Source organism: Macrosteles quadrilineatus, unplaced genomic scaffold, assembly GCF_028750875.1.
Source record: "Macrosteles quadrilineatus isolate MER2022 unplaced genomic scaffold, UCM_ALF_1.0 Scaffold_3__2_contigs__length_128488019, whole genome shotgun sequence".
NCBI lineage: Eukaryota > Metazoa > Arthropoda > Insecta > Hemiptera > Cicadellidae > Macrosteles > Macrosteles quadrilineatus.
In genome coordinates, this window is record NW_026542596.1 from 125,087,261 (window position 1) to 125,107,088 (window position 19,828).

General features: G+C 37.7%; 1 protein-coding gene across 2 annotated transcripts in view; it reads left to right on the forward strand.

Annotated features, from left to right (window-relative positions):
- The window catches only part of LOC128990875 (tyrosine-protein kinase Dnt-like), a 93,225-nt gene that overhangs the window by 65,397 nt on the left and 8,000 nt on the right, over positions 1 to 19,828 (forward strand). Inside the window, exons 2-6 of one of the 2 annotated variants that reach the window (XM_054413503.1) lie at positions 6,000 to 6,127; positions 15,994 to 16,243; positions 16,942 to 17,116; positions 17,894 to 18,055; positions 18,811 to 18,941. In XM_054413503.1, coding sequence (XP_054269478.1) covers positions 6,000 to 6,127; positions 15,994 to 16,243; positions 16,942 to 17,116; positions 17,894 to 18,055; positions 18,811 to 18,941 — 846 coding nt within the window. The remainder of the gene's footprint in view (positions 1 to 5,999; positions 6,128 to 15,993; positions 16,244 to 16,941; positions 17,117 to 17,893; positions 18,056 to 18,810; positions 18,942 to 19,828) is intronic. The other variant, XM_054413504.1, reaches the window with a different exon arrangement.

Genomic DNA, 19,828 nt, shown 5'->3' on the forward strand with positions numbered 1-19,828 from the left:
GTTGAGAACTTGACCAAACAGTCCTTGATCGTTGGTAATTTAGGTCCTGGATGAATAATCAGTTGTACTTTGTATTAAGGCTATAAAGATGATTTCATTCAATTTACGCTCACTCAGCAATCCACATTCAGCTACACTCAGGAAAGTCGCTGTCTAATAAAGTGATATGATTAATCGAAATAATGTGAAAACGAATGCTTCAGCTTCTCGGTATTGAACGATGCTTTGTAAAGTCAAAGTTAACCACAGCTTAACAGATAGCAATGTAAAGTCAGATCACCACAATACAGTAGCTTTGTTTCCACTGTACCACCTCACCAACTCCCCCTGAGTTCTGTGTTCACTGTTCAGCTGTTCAGCCACTGTTTGACCCATTTCCCGCTTCCCCCTGAGGAAAGTATCTCTCGAGTCGCATTTTACCGAAACAATCACGGATTCTTCCTTTTAAAAGATCATTTGTGTTTATAAAGGATTGTCGTATTTCAATCTTATAGGAGAGAGGTTTTGTTATAAATCCACCGGTATTGCTTCCTGTTTTAGTTATTATTTCTTTAGATACCGCAGGAATGTTCGAGTTTATACTTATTGATTTAAATCTAACTAATTGCATGTTATCGTATTTTTTGTCAACACCTCTTGTTTCGTAATATAATTGAATGATTATCACACTGTATGATACCTCCCACCACCGATCACAAAATAGGCCTACTGTGTTTATTGTTTATTTGTATTTATTTATTTTTAATCGTGCTGTATCCTGGGAATAGGTTAATGCAAAGAAATAATTTTTCTATCCAACATTCTCGACCTATTTTATTACTTTTCAAAACTTAATCCCTCAGTATTATTTTTCACTCCCCCCCCCTCCATAGATTCCCATATAAAACGAAACCTCAAGAAATACTGATAATGTTATATTTAAAGACATTTCCTAAGTTTGCTTGTTTACAAGTTATTAACTATTTACAAAACATTAAGTAGGCGATTCCTTATTTTCATTTCTCGTGACATAAACACTATGTAAGGAACATTTTGCCAACTTGTCCAACACATGAGTATACCAGCTAGAACAACGCAACGCAATTACCCAGTTCCAAAACCCATTTCGCCAACAATGCCTCGTAATTCAATTACCATTTGGTTAATTAACTCTGCTGGGCGTCGGTGTTTGCTTATACCATAGTAGTATATAGGGGTAGTGGGGGAATGGCATTGGGGTTTAACTCCTTGCTTACTCTACCGTGGTGGTATGAATGGTTGCGTCGGTGTTTAGCGTCGCTCAGCACGGTAGTCCGCCAGCATACCTCCATGGTTGTACCGTGGTGGTATAGTGGTGGTGGTATGCATGGTTGTGTCGGTGTTTAGCGTCGCTCAGCACGGTAGTCCGCCAGCATACCTCCATGGTTGTACCGTGGTGGTATAGTGGTGGTATGAATGGTTGCGTCGGTGTTTAGCGTCGCTCATTACGGTAGTCCGCCAGCATACCTCCATGTTGGTATAGTGATGGTGATATGAATGGTTGCGTCGGTGTTTAGCGTCGCTCAGCACGGTAGTCCGCCAGCATACCTCCATGGTTGTACCGTGGTGGTGGTATGAATGGTTGCGTCGGTGTTTAGCGTCACTCAGCAAGGTAGTCCGCCAGCATACCTCCATGGTTGTACCGTGGTGGTGATATGAATGGTTGTGTCGGTGTTTAGCGTCGCTCAGCACGGTAGTCCGCCAGCATACCTCCATGGTTGTACCGTGGTGGTGATATGAATGGTTGCGTCGGTGTTTAGCGTCGCTCAGCACGGTAGTCCGCCAGCATACCTCCATGGTTGTACCGTGGTGGTGATATGAATGGTTGTGTCGGTGTTTAGCGTCGCTCAGCACGGTAGTCCGCCAGCATACCTCCATGGTTGTACCGTGGTGGTGGTATGAATGGTTGCGTCGGTGTTTAGCGTCGCTCAGCAAGGTAGTCCGCCAGCATACCTCCATGGTTGTACCGTGGTGGTGATATGAATGGTTGTGTCGGTGTTTAGCGTCGCTCAGCACGGTAGTCCGCCAGCATACCTCCATGGTTGTACCGTGGTGGTGATATGAATGGTTGCGTCGGTGTTTAGCGTCGCTCAGCACGGTAGTCCGCCAGCATACCTCCATGGTTGTACCGTGGTGGTGATATGAATGGTTGTGTCAGTGTTTAGCGTCGCTCAGCACGGTAGTCCGCCAGCATACCTCCATGGTTGTACCGTGGTGGTGGTATGAATGGTTGCGTCGGTGTTTAGCGTCACTCAGCAAGGTAGTCCGCCAGCATACCTCCATGGTTGTACCGTGGTGGTGATATGAATGGTTGTGTCGGTGTTTAGCGTCGCTCAGCACGGTAGTCCGCCAGCATACCTCCATGTTGGTATAGTGGTGGTGGTATGAATGGTTGCGTCGGTGTTTAGCGTCGCTCAGCACGGTAGTCCGCCAGCATACCTCCATGGTTGTACCGTGGTGGTGATATGAATGGTTGTGTCGGTGTTTAGCGTCGCTCAGCACGGTAGTCCGCCAGCATACCTCCATGTTGGTATAGTGGTGGTGGTATGAATGGTTGTGTCGGTGTTTAGCGTTGCTCAGCACGGTAGTCCGCCAGCATACCTCCATGGTTGTACCGTGGTGGTATAGTGGTGGTGGTATGAATGGTTGCGTCGGTGTTTAGCGTCGCTCAGCACGGTAGTCCGCCAGCATACCTCCATACCAATTAAACTGGACACCTCGTGTATTTATGGCCGGCATCTGCATACAGCCGCATTGTGCTGCCAGTGCCAGGACATTGGACACTCGTATCTGATCACAACAAAGCACCGCCCGGCTAAGTTGTGGGCGGCACCTGGCCATTTGGCGCATCCAGCGCGTTTGAAATTTTAAGTTTTTCGACGTCAATGAAGTTTTTTATGACCGATTCATTGCAAACACTCTTTATAAGCGTGGATAATTGTACGTTTGAGGTATGATCTATATGACTTGTAATTAATGCTTGTGTCGAGACCAATAATAATTGTTTGCGTATAGTGTCTACTTTTTAACTCTTATTTGTATATGATATTTAAAATTGTTTATCACTTGAATGTTGAAGCTAATATTTAATCATTTTTGATAAAAGTACACGAGTATATACGAGGCTTTAAGAAATAAAATTTATATCCCTATTCCCCGCCATGAACAGAAATTAAAGGGCATTGCTGAACACACCCTAAATTAGTAAACGTAATTGTTCAGGTATAAGTGGATTCATTACTCAACACTACTTAAAACTCATATATAGTTCCATAAATTATTTTTTTTCCATTCAACTCAATCTGTGTATGTGAAGATCCCTAGATCACCTTTTGCCCCGCACAGAATGCCCACTTGTATCTTTTCGATTCAACTCTTCGTTTCCGTCCTGTAGGTCATATATCTTTGTTCGTATATCAAGACTAATGTTGTACAAACAATTTTAATGTGACCTTTGACACAAACATATGAATATTTATTTCCTCATGCTCCTATACATCAGTATAACTCTGCTCACATTTCTCAGTACAGTGTTGACATTTCAACAGTTAATTTGTTGCACTAGGTTCGCGCCAACATTTCCCCCACAGCAGCGGACAGGTGATAGTTGTAGCTGTAGTGAATGTAAGCAGTTTGACCTGTTAACTAGAGTAGACTTGAGTAGACTCGACGAGGTGTTGAGCAACGAATCGTGCGCAACGAGATCGGACTGTGAGTGCTTCAGTGCGCTCTCCGCTCACTCTGTATAATTGCCGATAATAACAACCTTCTCTCAACGCGGTTCGCGCCGCGCGCCGCTTGTTTGTGCTGTAAAAATGGTTCAGAGTGTCTTATTCGCCATCTCAATTCGGATATGAAGAGACGTTTTTTAGTGCTATGAGTCCGGCCACCTTGGGACTCGGAGGCCTTCTAGGTTACGATTGCCGGATAATATCAATCAATGTGAAAGCCCATTATCTATCAGGTTGGAAGAAATCGTATATACCTGTGAGAATAAAAGCTTGAGGGTCACGTAGCTCAGTTTATTTTAGAGAAACCTCCTTATTTTTTCAACCGATCATAGCAGGTTTAAAATGTTCATCAAACGTAGCCGGATGAAAGTAAATTATTGTTTTCACACAACAATCAGTTAAATCGATATCCGGTTGAAAGGTTTACGGACAAAAGTGATGCTGAGCTACTCATTGAAAATCATATTAACAATATCTTCTACTTTAACTATCGATACAACCCGATAGTCAATACCTACCTCATACATTCCATGAGTTAAGTAAGCCAATTGTATCCATCTTCGACTGAATTTTGATTGTGACATGGCAACAACGCCAGCTGGCTAGGATGGTAGGATGCTGGGGGGATTAGATGAGTTTCTCTAGTCAGAGTCGCTGTCGTAGTCGTTTGACACTCGCTAATCGATGATTGGCTGTCAACATCCCGCTGCTTTGATCATCGGCTCAACATCAACGAGATGCTGCACCTGTAGGATGTTGCTCTGCTTGGCGATAGTGATGTGCAAGCTGTCCAGCATCTCGTACACACAGTTGTAAAAGCAATACATTATACTATAAAATAGCAACGCTTAAATAATTACATAGTGCTATTGTTAAGAGCTGATTGTTTTCCTTTGATAAATTTCATAACTTAAGGGGAAACATGCGTTTTGCGAATCATCGTTACGTGTTCACTGATGGCAGCTTTAATGTGATTTATTCATCAAAAACCATCTATCATTTAAGAATCAATGTGTTTGAGCATACGTTTGGCCTTTTCGTAATATTTCTTATTGAAAAAAATGTGTCTCGAGTGAACTAGCTCTAGGTAGTGTTAGGCTACTATCCCTAGTGTAAATTAAGGTTCTAAAAGCATTTGCGGAGTATTTGTGCTACTCTAGTCTTTGGAACCTAAATAAAATAGATGACAGAACCTGACATAATATTATTCATGGGAATTTGAAGTGACCCCAATTATAATTGAAGGTAGTACTGTATACTTAGACGTAAAAATTCACTTTAAGTGATAAACACACCATTCAAACCGTTCAGGTAGTCCACAAATCACCCCCCATCAATCATAGACCCCATCACCCTGAGAGGCGTACTAATTCTATCTAGTGTGTTACTCTTTTTAGCACTTAACCCTCCAACCTCTAATAAGTACTGTGTTTGAAAACGACTGTACAATATCAACAATACTTAGGCCTACACCAGTCAAAACTTGTGTGTGTAAATAGTTGAAACACCACCGAGAACGTAGACGTAGATGAAACTCAATCAGGCCAAGAGCTGTTGCTATCAGGTTTCTGTCCGTAAGACGCTAATCTTAATTAAAAAGTTGGACGCGGGAGGCTTCGGACCACTTTACCAAGTTGCGACCTCAATCAGTGGGACTTGAGCTCTTTCATTACCGAGCGAGAAACTTTGCCGTTTACAAAATCTCCTCTGCAATAATTACACCAGCTCCGACAACTTGTTTCTAGAGTGTACGATTTTAATTTCGTTTCGAGTCTGAATTAATTTGAGAACGAGGCTGAGCAACTTTTCAGAATTCTGGGTTTCTAGATTGGTAATTTTGTAAAATAATTTTAGAGCAGGACTTGATCAAAGTTTAAATTAAAGAAAAGTAGTTCTCAAAGTGGATAGTTTGATGGGGTTTTTCCTTTCTTTTCAGTTGTGCTAGTGGTTGTTTGATGAATTTATATATGGGAAAGTGCGAAAAACAATTTGGTGTTTCGAAACCCACTAAAGACTGTCAATTTATTTTTCACACATGTCCTTGCTTGGTGAAAAAAAACCTAACTGGTTTACACTCTTTAATCCATATTCTCTAGGCTACGACTGTATATTTGTTGATTTTCCAAACAAACCTTTCACCTAGGGCTAGGTTTAAGTTTTATCAAAATCAAAGGGACAAATATGGTATTGCATTGTTTTCACTTACATCCCAACACTCCAGCAGTTTCCTAAGGTTTCACTCTGTTCCAGGTCTCCAGGCAGAGCTGTTCTACGTCAGGGACGGTGTTCTCAACGAGTACGCCCTCAACTTCGTGGTGCCGGTGCCAGCGCATCTTGGAGGACTGCACTTCACATGGCAGAGTCTTGCTGGACGACCGGTGAGTTACCAATTTGTTGTAAATGATGTTTTAGAGACTCTTAAGCTTGATTATTAATAAGGATTAGTCTAATAAAAACCATACTAGCGATTTTTTGTCTCTGAACTAACAATCAAGCAAAACACAAGAATTTGAATAAATCCTGTGTGGTTTAGAATAGAACAACGGTTTCAAGTTACAGTTAGGTGTAAAACAAGGTAAGCATCCAGTGTAACAGTAAGTGCAACATTGTGATTGTTGTTTACGACTTGTTGATTGTTGTTACACAATGACACAAATGTTACATTATTGTTAGGCCTCGCCTGGAATGCTAGTGCAATTTTACAGTTGCAGAATGGATTACTTCGCAACAGTTTCGAAACTAGGCCTTAGAAAATATAGTAGGAGATAAAGGTTACTATTTAAACGTTTATTTGATGTTTATTTATTTTCATAGGGATGATTTGTTTTTAGCAATACGGATGTTTGCTATCACATGCTGTATATGTGGATGCAACGTATTTTTTGTGAAGTAAACGAATTTTTCAGTCACTCTTCCCTTAAAAGTGTTGTACAGAGAGATTTCATTAAACACTTGTTTTACCCATAGTAAATATAAGTTCATCGAATAGCGCTCTAAACACCAAAAATCGCTGTTGACAATTTTCAAAATAAATATTGTAGTCGATTTGTTTAACTGTACATCAATTGATTTGTTGATAGTTGCTTTTGTAACCATACTAATATTAACAGAAAATAAATATATTGTATAATTTTACTTATAAAATGTTAATGAACATCCGTAATATAAAAGTTAATAATGTAAAAAGTAATGTTAGTAATATAACAGTAGGCAGGAAAAGGAAGTGAAAGAAGTAGCTTGAAATTGGTGCCAGGCCGGGAAACTGACGCAAACTGGGGACAGTTTAGAGTTTTTGCCGTCAAAGCGGGATTGGGATTGGGTGAAAATTGCGTGTAATACTTGTGTCGCAGTTTCATCTCAACTCGACGCGGATCTGAACAGCTCTGATCTCGTGGAAAATACTGGATTGTACGTCTTTTACATGCTGTAGCTTTAGTGATTATTAATGGAAAACTTTATTGGAAACGATCAAATGAATTGTAACACAATATAAATATATACTGAATAAAGTATTATTGTACTTTCATGTTTTAACCGTCGCCGCCAGTTTTAGACAAAAATTTAGTTCAGTTGAACCATAGAAAAAGTTGTGCTCTTGGAAAATCTTTTTATTCACACTTTTTTATCTTGTCCAATTAACAGGGGTGAAATATCGTAAATAGCACCTTTCATATCCCTATCAACTATCCAAGTATGAAAAGCTAAAAGTGGAAATCAAATATAACTTTAATAGTGGCATACTCTATAAGATGATCATTCCACCATTTTTGCTTAGGGAATGATTACATTAGTATCGAAAGTTAATAAAACGACAAAGTTATTAATATCTGAGATACTCGGTTATACTCTCTTTTTACATAATACACAATATGCCTATACTATTCAATACCAAACTGTGAAAGATGAAATTTGGTTTTAAACATGCATGCCGAAGCAAAGAGAATGTGAAATGTTCCAAACGAGCTCCGACTGCCTTCTGTGACTTACAAGACAAATGTTCTGCTTGATTAATGTAACAGGCTTTCTCCAGGTTGTCTATCGATTACTTCGGCACCGTCTGATTAAATAGAACCTCGAGCTAATTTATCACTTTATTCACAAAATTCTCAGTATTTAATGTATAATCGGATTTATGTTATGTTTTTTTCATACCAGTTTTTATATTATTCCGATTTAAATTAAGTTTTGGGGATTCGAACCAATACTAAAGGAAACTGATCTTGCTAAGCAAGCTACATTAACTTAGTATTACCTTCTTTATCACTCCATTATATTGGATTAAAAGACGTCATAATCGTGTGACAATTCCTTGCTTAAGTGATTTAATGCTTTAATTATGTGAAATATACTTAAGCTGCAATTAATTTTAACTAAAACAAGGTATTGTTGACTTTCTTATTCTAAATATGAATCGGTTAACTATTTGAACTAATCTAAAAGGCCGACGACTGATTTAGTCGTCAAATAAACGATATTCTATGATGATCTAATTGAATAGCATATATTAATAGGGAACAAAATTTAAACAGTAGGGAAGTTTATGTAAACAAAAGAATAGCTTTTCCAACAGGGAGAAGTTGCCGAAAAGGTTTTAGAAATGGTAAAAGCCAGTTGCGATGTAACGTATTTGTGTTATTCCAATGAGAGCGAGAGAGAGAAATTCAGTTGGAATTGAACAAAATTGCTTCCGGGCGTGAGCTTTGGCTGTCGTGTGACTTATACCTTCGTCCCTGCTTTAACCAAAATAGAGATTTTTTATGTTTGAATCCAGTTTTTTTTTTTTTTTTTTTATAAAACCTACACTTATTTTGATTTAAACTTCAATTTAAACTTGAGTTTCAAATGTAACAAAACTATTTAACCATACCTTTATTTCTCTGCGCATGAACTAGTGAAATACATTACTGTTGCTGCAGTAGCAATAAACCTAAGACTATCTAGTCAATGTCGCAACCAGTACAATAGTTATTGAAGAGATAGTCAACATTGGTATTATTTTGTAGCAGAAACATTGTTTAAAATAATTCAGTACATGTCAGAGAGTAGGATGTATTATGACATGATACATCCTACTCTCTGACAATTATTAACATTAAGAATGCGTATCAGGAAGGTTGATTGGAAAAAAGCTAATCCAAAATGAAAACTACCAAAGTACGCTTATAAATATTAATACATATTAGTGGCAGGATATAGCAATGCAACAACATTTGTAATCCAACCACTAACAATATTGACAAACTAAGATAATAATTAAGCTCTGTGCGAGGTGGGAGCACCCAGTAGCACACGCTGTGTTTAGAGGCTCCACTTCCCGAAGAACTTCCGTAACTCGACAGCCTAAAATTGTCAAAATCCAACAATGTTTTAAAAAAAGGTTTAAAGAGTTGTTAAACGGATAATTCAGTACAATATTGGTCCTTATAGTCACAGCATAAGAGAAATGATCGCCAATAAGGCAATTTTATTCATTTAATCACCTACAAACCCCGCAAGAACAGGTGACGAGATCCTTCGCTGAAGTAATTGCTCCGCTCAGATCCTTTGACAGTGACAATAATCCCGAGTGAGTCCATCACTCACTCCAGTCCGCTCCGGAGTGAGACATTAGCTCGGTTTTTGCCATCGACATTCCAGACACGCGCGGAATCCGGTCCGGTACGAAGAATTGCATTTCCCGTCCGGTCTGTCATTGTTTTATCCGGTTTGATGAGCCTATTGACATCGCTTGTCACGCAGAGAGCGCTGTACAGAGCCGGGCTACTGGGAAGTGCTGCTCTCTTTGGCCCGGAATGTCAATTAAATTACTTTAAGGGTCAGGTTTTAATTGGAAACTTGCTGAACTACACATATGGGTAAGAACTGAAAAACTTGGTTAGGTTCGTAAAGTGGTAGAACTTGTATGTTTGCGAAAGTGTGAAATATAAGTTGTAGTATGAAATTGAGTAATCACTATCTTAATGAGATATAAGCCTATTGTTTCTCCGATTTGTAAGAGCGTTCAGTAAATGCAACGTATTATATTATAGTTCACCTGATTCACAGTTGTTTCAGTTATATTGATGGAGTTCAAAATGTATAATTTGAAATATTAGGAAGGGCTCCAAAGATTTACCTTGAGTTTTGGATTAAGCTCTTTTAAGCGAGATTATTTACTATTTACTTAAACCCTGACGTTATAAATTGAACACATTTGTTGTTTTCTTCAACAATGCTTGGCACACCACACAAAGTATTTAGTTTTAAAATTGTAGCTGCGACAGCTACAGTATACAGTATTACAAAGGTATTACATTATAGTGTTCAAAACTTAGCACTACAAATCTGTTTACTCTATGACCCACACAATTTCCACAGCAGTACCACCATTACCGTACATTACACAGGTTATGTCCTACAACCTGTCACTAATGCTCAGTGTATAATGTAAAGTGCACAGTGTATAGTGTATAGTGTACCCAGTATCCACAGAGGTAGGTCGTGCGTTGTGTTGGTCGTAACATAAACTGCTGCAACGGCCGCAGTAAGTTCAACCCCAATACTTGGTCCTGATCCAAATCTGTACTCATGTACATCGGGTCTTCCTTTTTTATAAGCTCAAGTTTTATGTCCTGTGGTGTGTTTGGGAATAATAAAATGGTTTGAGATTTCGCTTGGATATCCATCAATAAAGAGGGTGTGGTGTTTTGAATAAAGTAAAGAAACAATTTGTACTATTTTTTCCTTATTTACCACTTGCTAATTGAGCTACTGTAACATGTAGAATTTAAGGCTATTATTTTTGACTCGAATACGACATTCTAATACATTGTAAAGATATGTAAACAATTATATACTTTTTGAAACCCAGACTCTAATTTTTAGCATTTGTTGCTAAAAATGCGTTAGGTTGTAAATGTTACAGTAGTACACTGTTACATGTACAGTATGACTAATACTAAGCTAATACTTAAACACTCCGATAAAGGTGTTCGTGTTTTTTTTTTTTAATTAATTCCAAAATCAAATATAGCCTGTACATTTCCGTATTCTCTCCTCTCTCTGTCAGATTTTTTTTATATACGCTAGTCAACCAACAGATAGGAATGTAATTTGCAAACCTTTTTACTAAACGCTGGAGTTAAATATGTTTTCTCTAAGAACTTAATTTCTAAACCCCTTAGATACCTCTGAACCGAGGCTAATCGTTTAGAAAAACAAGGTAAAAACGATTTTCCGCTGTAATACCTCTTAGATGGTCCTATGAGCGTTGTGGAGCTGAGCACGATTAGCAAACAGAGCGGCGCGCGGTTTAAGGACTTCAAAGACAACACGTAACCGTTAAATTAAAAATTTGGTTCTCTCCCCCCCCCACACCTTGCCCCCTCATGCTACCTCTGTTTTCGTTAGTTCTTTATTTAGCGCTGTTTTGTTAAGCCCTCTTCCAAGCCCTTGTTTTCATTAATGTTTTGTTGGCTTGCAATTTCGCTAAATAGGAAACGCAAATTTGTACACCGACTTGTTTGCTTATAAGCTTCTAATTCAAAATCTGCTTTGACGCTTTCTTTGGAGGATTAATTGATGGCTGTAGTTTTATGAATGAGAAATAATGTTTTGTCTACACGCAATACTGTTGATAACTTTGTTTTAAACCATACTGTTGTCTCACTTTTACATTAAATGTTGTTTATTCCCCAATAATTTTTCTTATAATAAATTTTAAACTGGGAAAAGTAATATTTACTATATTGTTTACATCGTAAGACGTAAGACTCTAGCCTGAAACCGTTTTAACATAACTGCAGGCTATACCCAAGATGTATGGAGTACATATCTGGTTGTGGAATTAAAACCTAACTCTACAACCATTGGTGGTTGGCTGTATTTGAACCCGGTAACCTCAGGGACTGAAGCCTTGTGCTCGACCTCTAGACAAACTCGTTAACACTGTGATACGCATATCAATAGGAATTCAGCTACAAAATCATTCAATAGAAAAACACCACCTCAAGAACCAGTATAAACATTGTAATATTCCCTGATTTAAATACCTACCATTTGCAATTTGTCGGACCAATTTTAGCAGACATTCTCTTATTAGCCAGCCAGTTAATGGTGGTAGCACACCGATTAACCATTAAACACAAAACCTGTCAACAAGCCGGGCGTAATTTCGGCTCCGTCTCTTTTGGCGGCTTCGATGGAACCAACACTCTCCGTTTCATCTCGCCAACATGCGCGTTTACATATAAATTGGATCTTCAGACAGATAATCAGCTGCTCCGGGCTATCTTGCATGTGTGTGTGCGTGTGTGTGCAGCAGTCTTGATATTGTGGATCCTTGAAATAAATAAATGTAACCAAACAAATTGATGGTGAAATAGGGGATTAGGATTTATTAAAGACCTACTTTTTATTTAGGTGTTTCGTACATTTAGCAGATACAAAGATTTACAAACTACATTTAAAAATAATTCTTCTTTCCACTAAAAGACTTAAGTTTTCGATCGTAAATTTCAAACCTAATTCAAACTAATTATGATAAACGATGTCTTTGCAAATTTAAATTGTTTACCACATTTTATCTACAAGTTGTACAAAGTATGCAACTGTACGTTCTTTACCAGTACAGTACTAATTAATTTTAGTCTCAATCTAACGTTACCAAACCGTTATTGCTATTGCTTTGGGAGTCACCTCTCTGATTTTCATTTTTGAACATTGAGTAGCAAGAAACCGAGACCTCACGTCCATGTGACAGGGTGTCCACATTCTGGAAAGTCAGGGATAGTCATGGAAAGTCAGGGAAAAAAATTTTGGTCATTGAAAGTCAGGGAAATAGGCAAGAAGTCATGGAAAGTCATGGAAATTTCCAATTATGGATGGATTTGAGGGGACCATTCAATGCTCTAGTCAGCTGTAACCTGGACTGTTGTAGCATTTTCAGGATTTTTCACAAATGTTCGACAATTCTATTTATTACAGTTGTATTATTTGCTGAGTTTTCGGTTTGTTTTAGTTCATTGTTGTACCTATTGTACTCCATTGTTATCTGTTATTACATATTTCAGCATTTTCTGCAAAATAACATGTCCATGCAGTTATATTTGTGCGTGTATGTTATATTATAATTTGCGTGTAAAGTTCGTGAGTCATGGAAATCAATGGTATATGGTCATGGATAGTCAGGGAAAGTCATGGAAATTAATGACAATTTTTTTGTGGACACCCTGTGTGAGTATTCTAACAGAATCAATTGTAATTAATTCAAATTCTATGCAACATTTGAAAGCGCCCCTCTAATTGACTGAATTAATGTTATAGACTAAAACCACGAATGGACTAAACCAATCAGATGAAGAACTGTCAAAATTAGAATTGGGTGTTGACAACGTTTGAATTATTTTAACTTGTTCTCTTGCTCGCACAGACTAGCAAAGAAATCAAAACATACTTTGTAAAATTAATAACAATAAATTTAAACTACTGATCAATTGATTTTATAATACAGAATTGTTACGAATGTTTAACAAATTAACTCTTTAAGCATGCATGCTACAAGGTGAAAATTTTTTAGAATAAATCAGTTTAGTTACAGATTTAACAATGTCGAGTTAAGCCTATCAACAATACCTTTATTCAGATTTTATCTTTGAACAAAGCAATATTTTATAAAAGATGCTCATCAGCCTAAAGATTATTGTATTGACGAAGACGTGGAAGTTTATAATTAAATTCCTCCCATCGGAAATTATAAGAATTGATTAAAATCGGGTGACGCTATTCAAAACTCTCTTGTTTTTAGTTGAAAGGAAGCATTCCAGGTGAACACCTCGATGGCTAAATATAAGATGTGTAATTAATATTGGGGTTCGTCAAACCTTCGCATCTGCTTCTTAGCATCTGGGGTGGGAAATGAGATTATATACTGAGATCATATACCCTGGCAGTTCCCCTAATGTCTATAAAGCGTCTCAGGAGCACGGGGGAAATTAGTTTTGATTTTGATAAAGTGAATTACGGTACCGGTAGTCTTCATTTCAAAATATCTCCACCTTATGGGTCTGTGTTTATATTAAAAATGTTCTTGTGGTAAATCTGCATTCTGCTTTGCTGTTATAAAATATCTTATTTTTCAAATACATAAAACAAAGAGAACCATCATTTTAAATGTTAGTTTATGTAATCATGCATTTACTATAACCATCCACATAGCACACCTTTGGTTCTAACCTGAAAATTAGTTTTTTTAGTTATTCGAAACGTGAACGTTTTTCCAGATCCTTGGCTCATCTACGGTTAATGGCAAAATAAAAAGCCAGTGTTACAGTTACAAGGGACACAGCTAGTTCTACGCATAGTATGTCCAGCTTAAAATACTCAACTTAGATCTGTGTCACTGTTTTAAAGTAAAGATAAACTATCGATTTCCTAGTCTGTTTACAATAAACGCCACTTTTTAAACGGGGCGAGAGTGTTAATTCCACTGAGTTTTCTTTTCCACAGGACCATCTTTTCAGCCTATCAGTGAGATTTCAAAAATTTCAGGAATGTATAAACGTTTGTTAACGACTTAAAATTGTCCAATTTGGAATAACAACTAGAGAAACCAGAAGCCTTATTGACTAGATTATCCTTGACATTGAGTGTGTAATCGGCAAACAGAAGCGGCACGACTCAATCATCTCGCCCACGAACGTTCCCACGTCATACCACGAACAGCTGATTTAGTGGACCAGCTGTAGCACGGCGCATGCGTAGTGTACTGCGACTGCTCCTTCCCTCCTTGGCGGGAACGTCATCGCATTTAATTGGTGGTGGGAGGATGCGCCGACAACATTGTTGACTTGACAGCCGGGTTTGTCGGTGACAGGTGGGTGAGCAGGCTTTTATGATGGAGATTGGAGTGGGCGTGGAAATGGATTTTACCGCTCTACTTTCACTTTATAATTCAATCAGTTAAAGTATTGAAAATTTAAGTGTTTTTAATTGTTTGTATTGGAACATGTATGTTAATATTGTGTGCGTCAAGGAATATTTTGGTTACAATTTAGGTTGACGAACCATAATAGCTCAATGTCCTGTAAAACTGAAGTGACTTATTAAATAAGCTTTATACATCCCTGATCACTGATTGCTATTACAAACTATTGGATTCATAGATAAGGTTGTATCACCTTAGTTAAACGGTAATATATACCTATACAATACTTATTATGGTGAGCAATACATAGCCAGATTATTTAGTTAACTTTTAGAAAATTGCATTAATAAAAATTTTAAATTATACATGGTAAAAAATCTAATTATTGCACAGTACACAGTAATTTGTCCAATATATGTAATACCTTTAGGAATATTTAACATGTAAAAACCGTTTGAAGCTCTACTTGAATGCAATGAAACATTTTTCATCAGAGTTTTTTATTGCCCCTTGCCAGACCTGTAATTTATTAACTTATTTGCTCAGCTTTGATTCTCCCCCACGAATGTGTAGGAGAAAACTGATGTTGGCAGAAAAGTCAAGGATTTTTCCTTTGATGAAAGAAGCTGAGGGAATACATTTACTCGTCCCTTCAACCCCAGAGATAATTTTGTGTGCCAAGTTTTAGCACCCTGGATAAATCATCGCACTCGAGACAAACTTTTCCCGGCTTTCGCACCCCATCTGCCAACTGGGCTGGCGACGCAAATAATTTAATACCGGTGCTTTGCCAAAGTGCTTTTAACTGATAGATTTATCATTTATCCTTTAATGGATAGTGCAAAAATATTAAAATTGTTGTCGACAGAGCTGAGAGATACAGATTAGTTCAACAATAATTTGTTGCAAATATTAATTAGAATTAAAAGCCTTTTTGCATGTGCAAATAATTTAATGTGGCGGTATTAGACATTGAATGAAAAATCCATGGTATGTATACTATAGATTCCTTTACACACATAAACCACTTAATATACCATTGATTATTAAGTAAAACTCATAAAAATGAATGTGAATAATTTCAAATATTTTATTAAAACAGTTATGTTACTACTTGTATTTGAAATATTTTTTATTTACTGTTCTTTGTCAATTTAAAGTTACAACAAGAAGTTGAATTAGAACCAAAGTGTGTACTGTACCCTATCTAAAATCATTATTATTTCGGTACTGTACTACATATGTTCTTAAAAATAAAGAGCTAAAATAGTGAACAGCTTGTCACATTTAAAAGTCTAGTTTCCCAGCAACATTTCTACATCACATTTCTTCTTGTTTCAGTTGCCATACTCTATCGCGGTGACAGTCTCCAACCCAGAGGCTCTAGCAGCTCCCATCCTGAACATCTCGGACCACGGGTCAGTGCCGACGGTGGTACAGACGTTCGCTGTGGAGCTGCCTTGTACAGGAGTGGTCGCTGCGGAGGTGGATGTCGTCATCTCCATCAATGTCACCCTCAACAGAGCCAACAACAATGTCACCAGACTCAACTTCAAGAGAGTCAAGATCTGCTTGAGAGGTCCTCCAACACGTGAGTTATCCAACTAGTAGGATAACAATACTCAACAAGTTATCCAACACGTAGTTATGTTGTGTGTTCTGCTTAGTACTGAATGTGAAGGGAGATGTACCAATAACGTAGCTAGATTTTAATACACTGCCAAAAATAAATTGTCGTAACATAATTGGCGTTGCTGATGACAGTTATATGTATATGTATACAAATATGTGTAGTTGAGTGATGCTTGGTAATCGCTTGCTGATCACGAGTGCCAAATTCTAAGAAAAAGAGGCTTATTGATATTTTGAAACTAAACTCAGCTGTCCTCAATCATAAATAATCCTGCCTGAAGAAACAGCTGATCTTGGTGACAAAGCTTAAATAGTCTGCTTAATTTAATCCATTTTACAAAGATGCCATCTTATTCATTAACTCATTAAGCCGCATTTCCACGAGGCCAGTTAGAACAGGCAGGTTAACTGCCTCTTGTGAATTTCAAGTTAAACATGAGGCTGGTACCCTGCTCGCCAACTGGCTTTGAGTAAACACAGCTTTATGGGTACTTCATTCATCTTCTACTATAGAGGTTAGCCCCTCTTAATGGAATCTTCAAGAAGGATTGATGGAATCAGATATCCACCCTATTTGCTATACTTTTACTGAATCTCCCGATGTCTCTAACTATATGATATTTTTCCCATTACTAATTATTCTCTGTATGTGCACAGATGTGTCATCGCAGAGCGAGAGCGAGGTGGTGGTTGGCAGGACGGAGACAGAAGCGTCATCTGCTCTGTATGTCGCAGTCAGCTGTGCTTGTGCCTTGGTCACTGTGTTCGCCATCGCACTGCTAGCCTGCTACCTGCGCAACAACAAGAGCAGACGACACGGCGACATGCTGCAGTAAGTTGATAAATCTATCCAGAGAAGAAGTATTTTAAAAGGGACAGAAGCTGGCGTTAACTTTACAGTAGAAGAGATGATATTTGATTAGAAACAACAAAAAAACATTCTGCTACAACCTATAAGACGTGGAATTTCTTTTTATGGGTTTTATGGGTGGACGTGCCAAATTATAGAGAAAATTCAGTAGCTTTTTGATGACTCCTTACTGGGTCCAGCTGACTTTTATCATTGAACTGTTAATAAATTGGCTCGGCAAGAGAGGTAGCTAGTTTTAGTCAGAAACAAAGCTGCACAAGGAATCTCTCTTGATTCTATTCTCATATTTGGGTTAAATATACCCAGTCATAGCACTCTTTAATGAAACAATGTAGTTTTTGAAATTTAACTTAGTATCTTTATATTTTGTAAGCAGCCTTGATGTTTTACAACTTGATGAACATGGTAAGTTTACAGCTAATGTGGCATACACTTTCATCCCAACAGCCACAGTTAATTTCATTGTTGTGATAGATCTATGTAAAGGGGATGGTTCAACTCACGCATGGTTTGGGTTTTTACCATGATCAATTGACAGTGAGCGAGCTGGTCTAGTGCTAGAGCATGGACGTTGTAGCCTGACGTCCCGGATTCAAGTCCTACCAATGGAATTTATCCGTATGGTAATGCCACGACTATCCTGAAGTTTTGTACCTCTAGTCGATCATACTTGCAACACTTTCCCTTACATACATTCTAGTGTTAAATCCCTCCCTCACCATCGTGTGTTGTGTCCAGGGAGTCCCGGGGAGGCTCCAACTGCAGTGCCCAGGGTCTGGCGCCTGCTCCCGTGTTGTCCGGGACCCTCAGCTCCAGAAGACCCAGCTACACGAGGCTGGATCAGCACTGCGACCGCTCCAACGACCTTCAGCACAGGATAGCTCAGCTCACTATACAGAGGTAAGTAAAGTCTGTTAATGTTAGTAACCTGAAAATGTTTGTGCAGAAGCTGCACAATATGCATAGTGGTTGTAGTGTTGTTCGCTTACCGATCAGTAGATCTCTGGTTTCATTATGTCAAGAACTAGTAGCCTTTTGGTGGCTCATGTAAGGACCCCGCTGTCCTTAATTTTGGTGCTTTTTAATAAATGATCATGGTTAAATAGGCAGCTACTCTAAGTCAAACAAGCTAAAGAGAAAATCTCCTACTGCTCTACACTCACCCTGCTTTCATATTCCACTTCAAATTAAATATCTTAAATAAAATTATCTTTTTGTGTGTTTGTAAGGGTCAATTAATATAAGTTACCTATAATGTAAAAACTGTGAGACATATGCTCCATCATAATTTGTATGTACAGTTACTAATATTTTTGTATACCAATATTTAAGATGATCAGACTATACCGAATCATCCAAATAACAATTAAAGGAAGAAAAATGAAGAATGCCAATGCCCTTTGAGGGAACCTTGTTACCTCCATACCACCACATTTTTAGGTGTTCTGTTATTGCTGTAGAGATGGTTGTTTGTAATGAAGCAAAATATCAGAACACCATGTTAGTGTGACACGTTTCCACCCTAATGGAGTGTTATTAATAATTATAGTACATAATATTTTCTTTACGTATTGCATCTTTTGTTTCCTCATTTACTTTTTGTTTATTGCTGTAACTCATGCTCTTTGGGTACTGATGTGTATTTGTTTGACCAGTCTGCTTTTACCCAGGTGTAGATGTCGACTCAAGAGCGTTCTGCTGGAAGGAACGTTCGGACGCGTCTACCGAGGCTCTTACACAGACGAGGATGGGGGAGAAGAAGAAGTCATGGTTAAAACTGTTACCGGTATGTTACAAATAAATTTTTAGAAGATTAATGTATTTTTGCTTTTCAAGTGAACACTTCTAAATGTTCTAAAAATGTTTTACGTTTCATTTAAATGTTTAATATTACTTTTGGGAGAACATAGTGAACTATCTAAACTCCTGTACTTTTACTAAACTCCCTTAGTACTTTTTAAAAGTCCCTAATTCAATGTAATCTAGGACACTCTAGGATAAGAGTCCCTACTCTCACTTAAAATCATTCTTTAACAATTTTGTATCTAATTTAGAAAGCTAGTTTAACAATTACTTGCCATATAAAATAATATTAGACCAACATGTAGTTTTCATGTAGTATTCTGTCTCACAAGTTTGTCCAAACAAAGATTACCTCAAACTTGAAAGTAGCCCTCTTCAATGTAAGACAAGAAAAGCTCAACTTGTTTTCCTCTCTGCTTTCTCTTACATCAAATATTCAAACTCACTTTGAAATTTTTAGTCTGTGGTTCTTTAGCACTTTAGCCACTGTTCTGTCTTGTTTGAAAAATGTTTTCTGAATATTATTGGCAGCAGTTTTTAAAAGGGAATAAAATCTATGTCTGTAATAAAACTGTATATATTTTTCAACCCTATTAGTGTGTTATTAGTCTTTGGGAAAAAATATTTTGTCCAAAAATTATCAGCTACAGTTGTATTTCTTCCAACATGGTAAAAAAAATTATTTTTAACCTTATATTTATTTGTTTAAAGGTTTAATTTGTGATTGTCGAATTATGGGCCGAGATGCAATATATGCAATCACAGAATTGTATTATTTTATTTGAGAAATTTTTTTGGTTATATTCTAGATTAGAACCAAAATGTTCACAACATTTTGAGAACTGGAATCTCATCCCTTTATTTGATGCC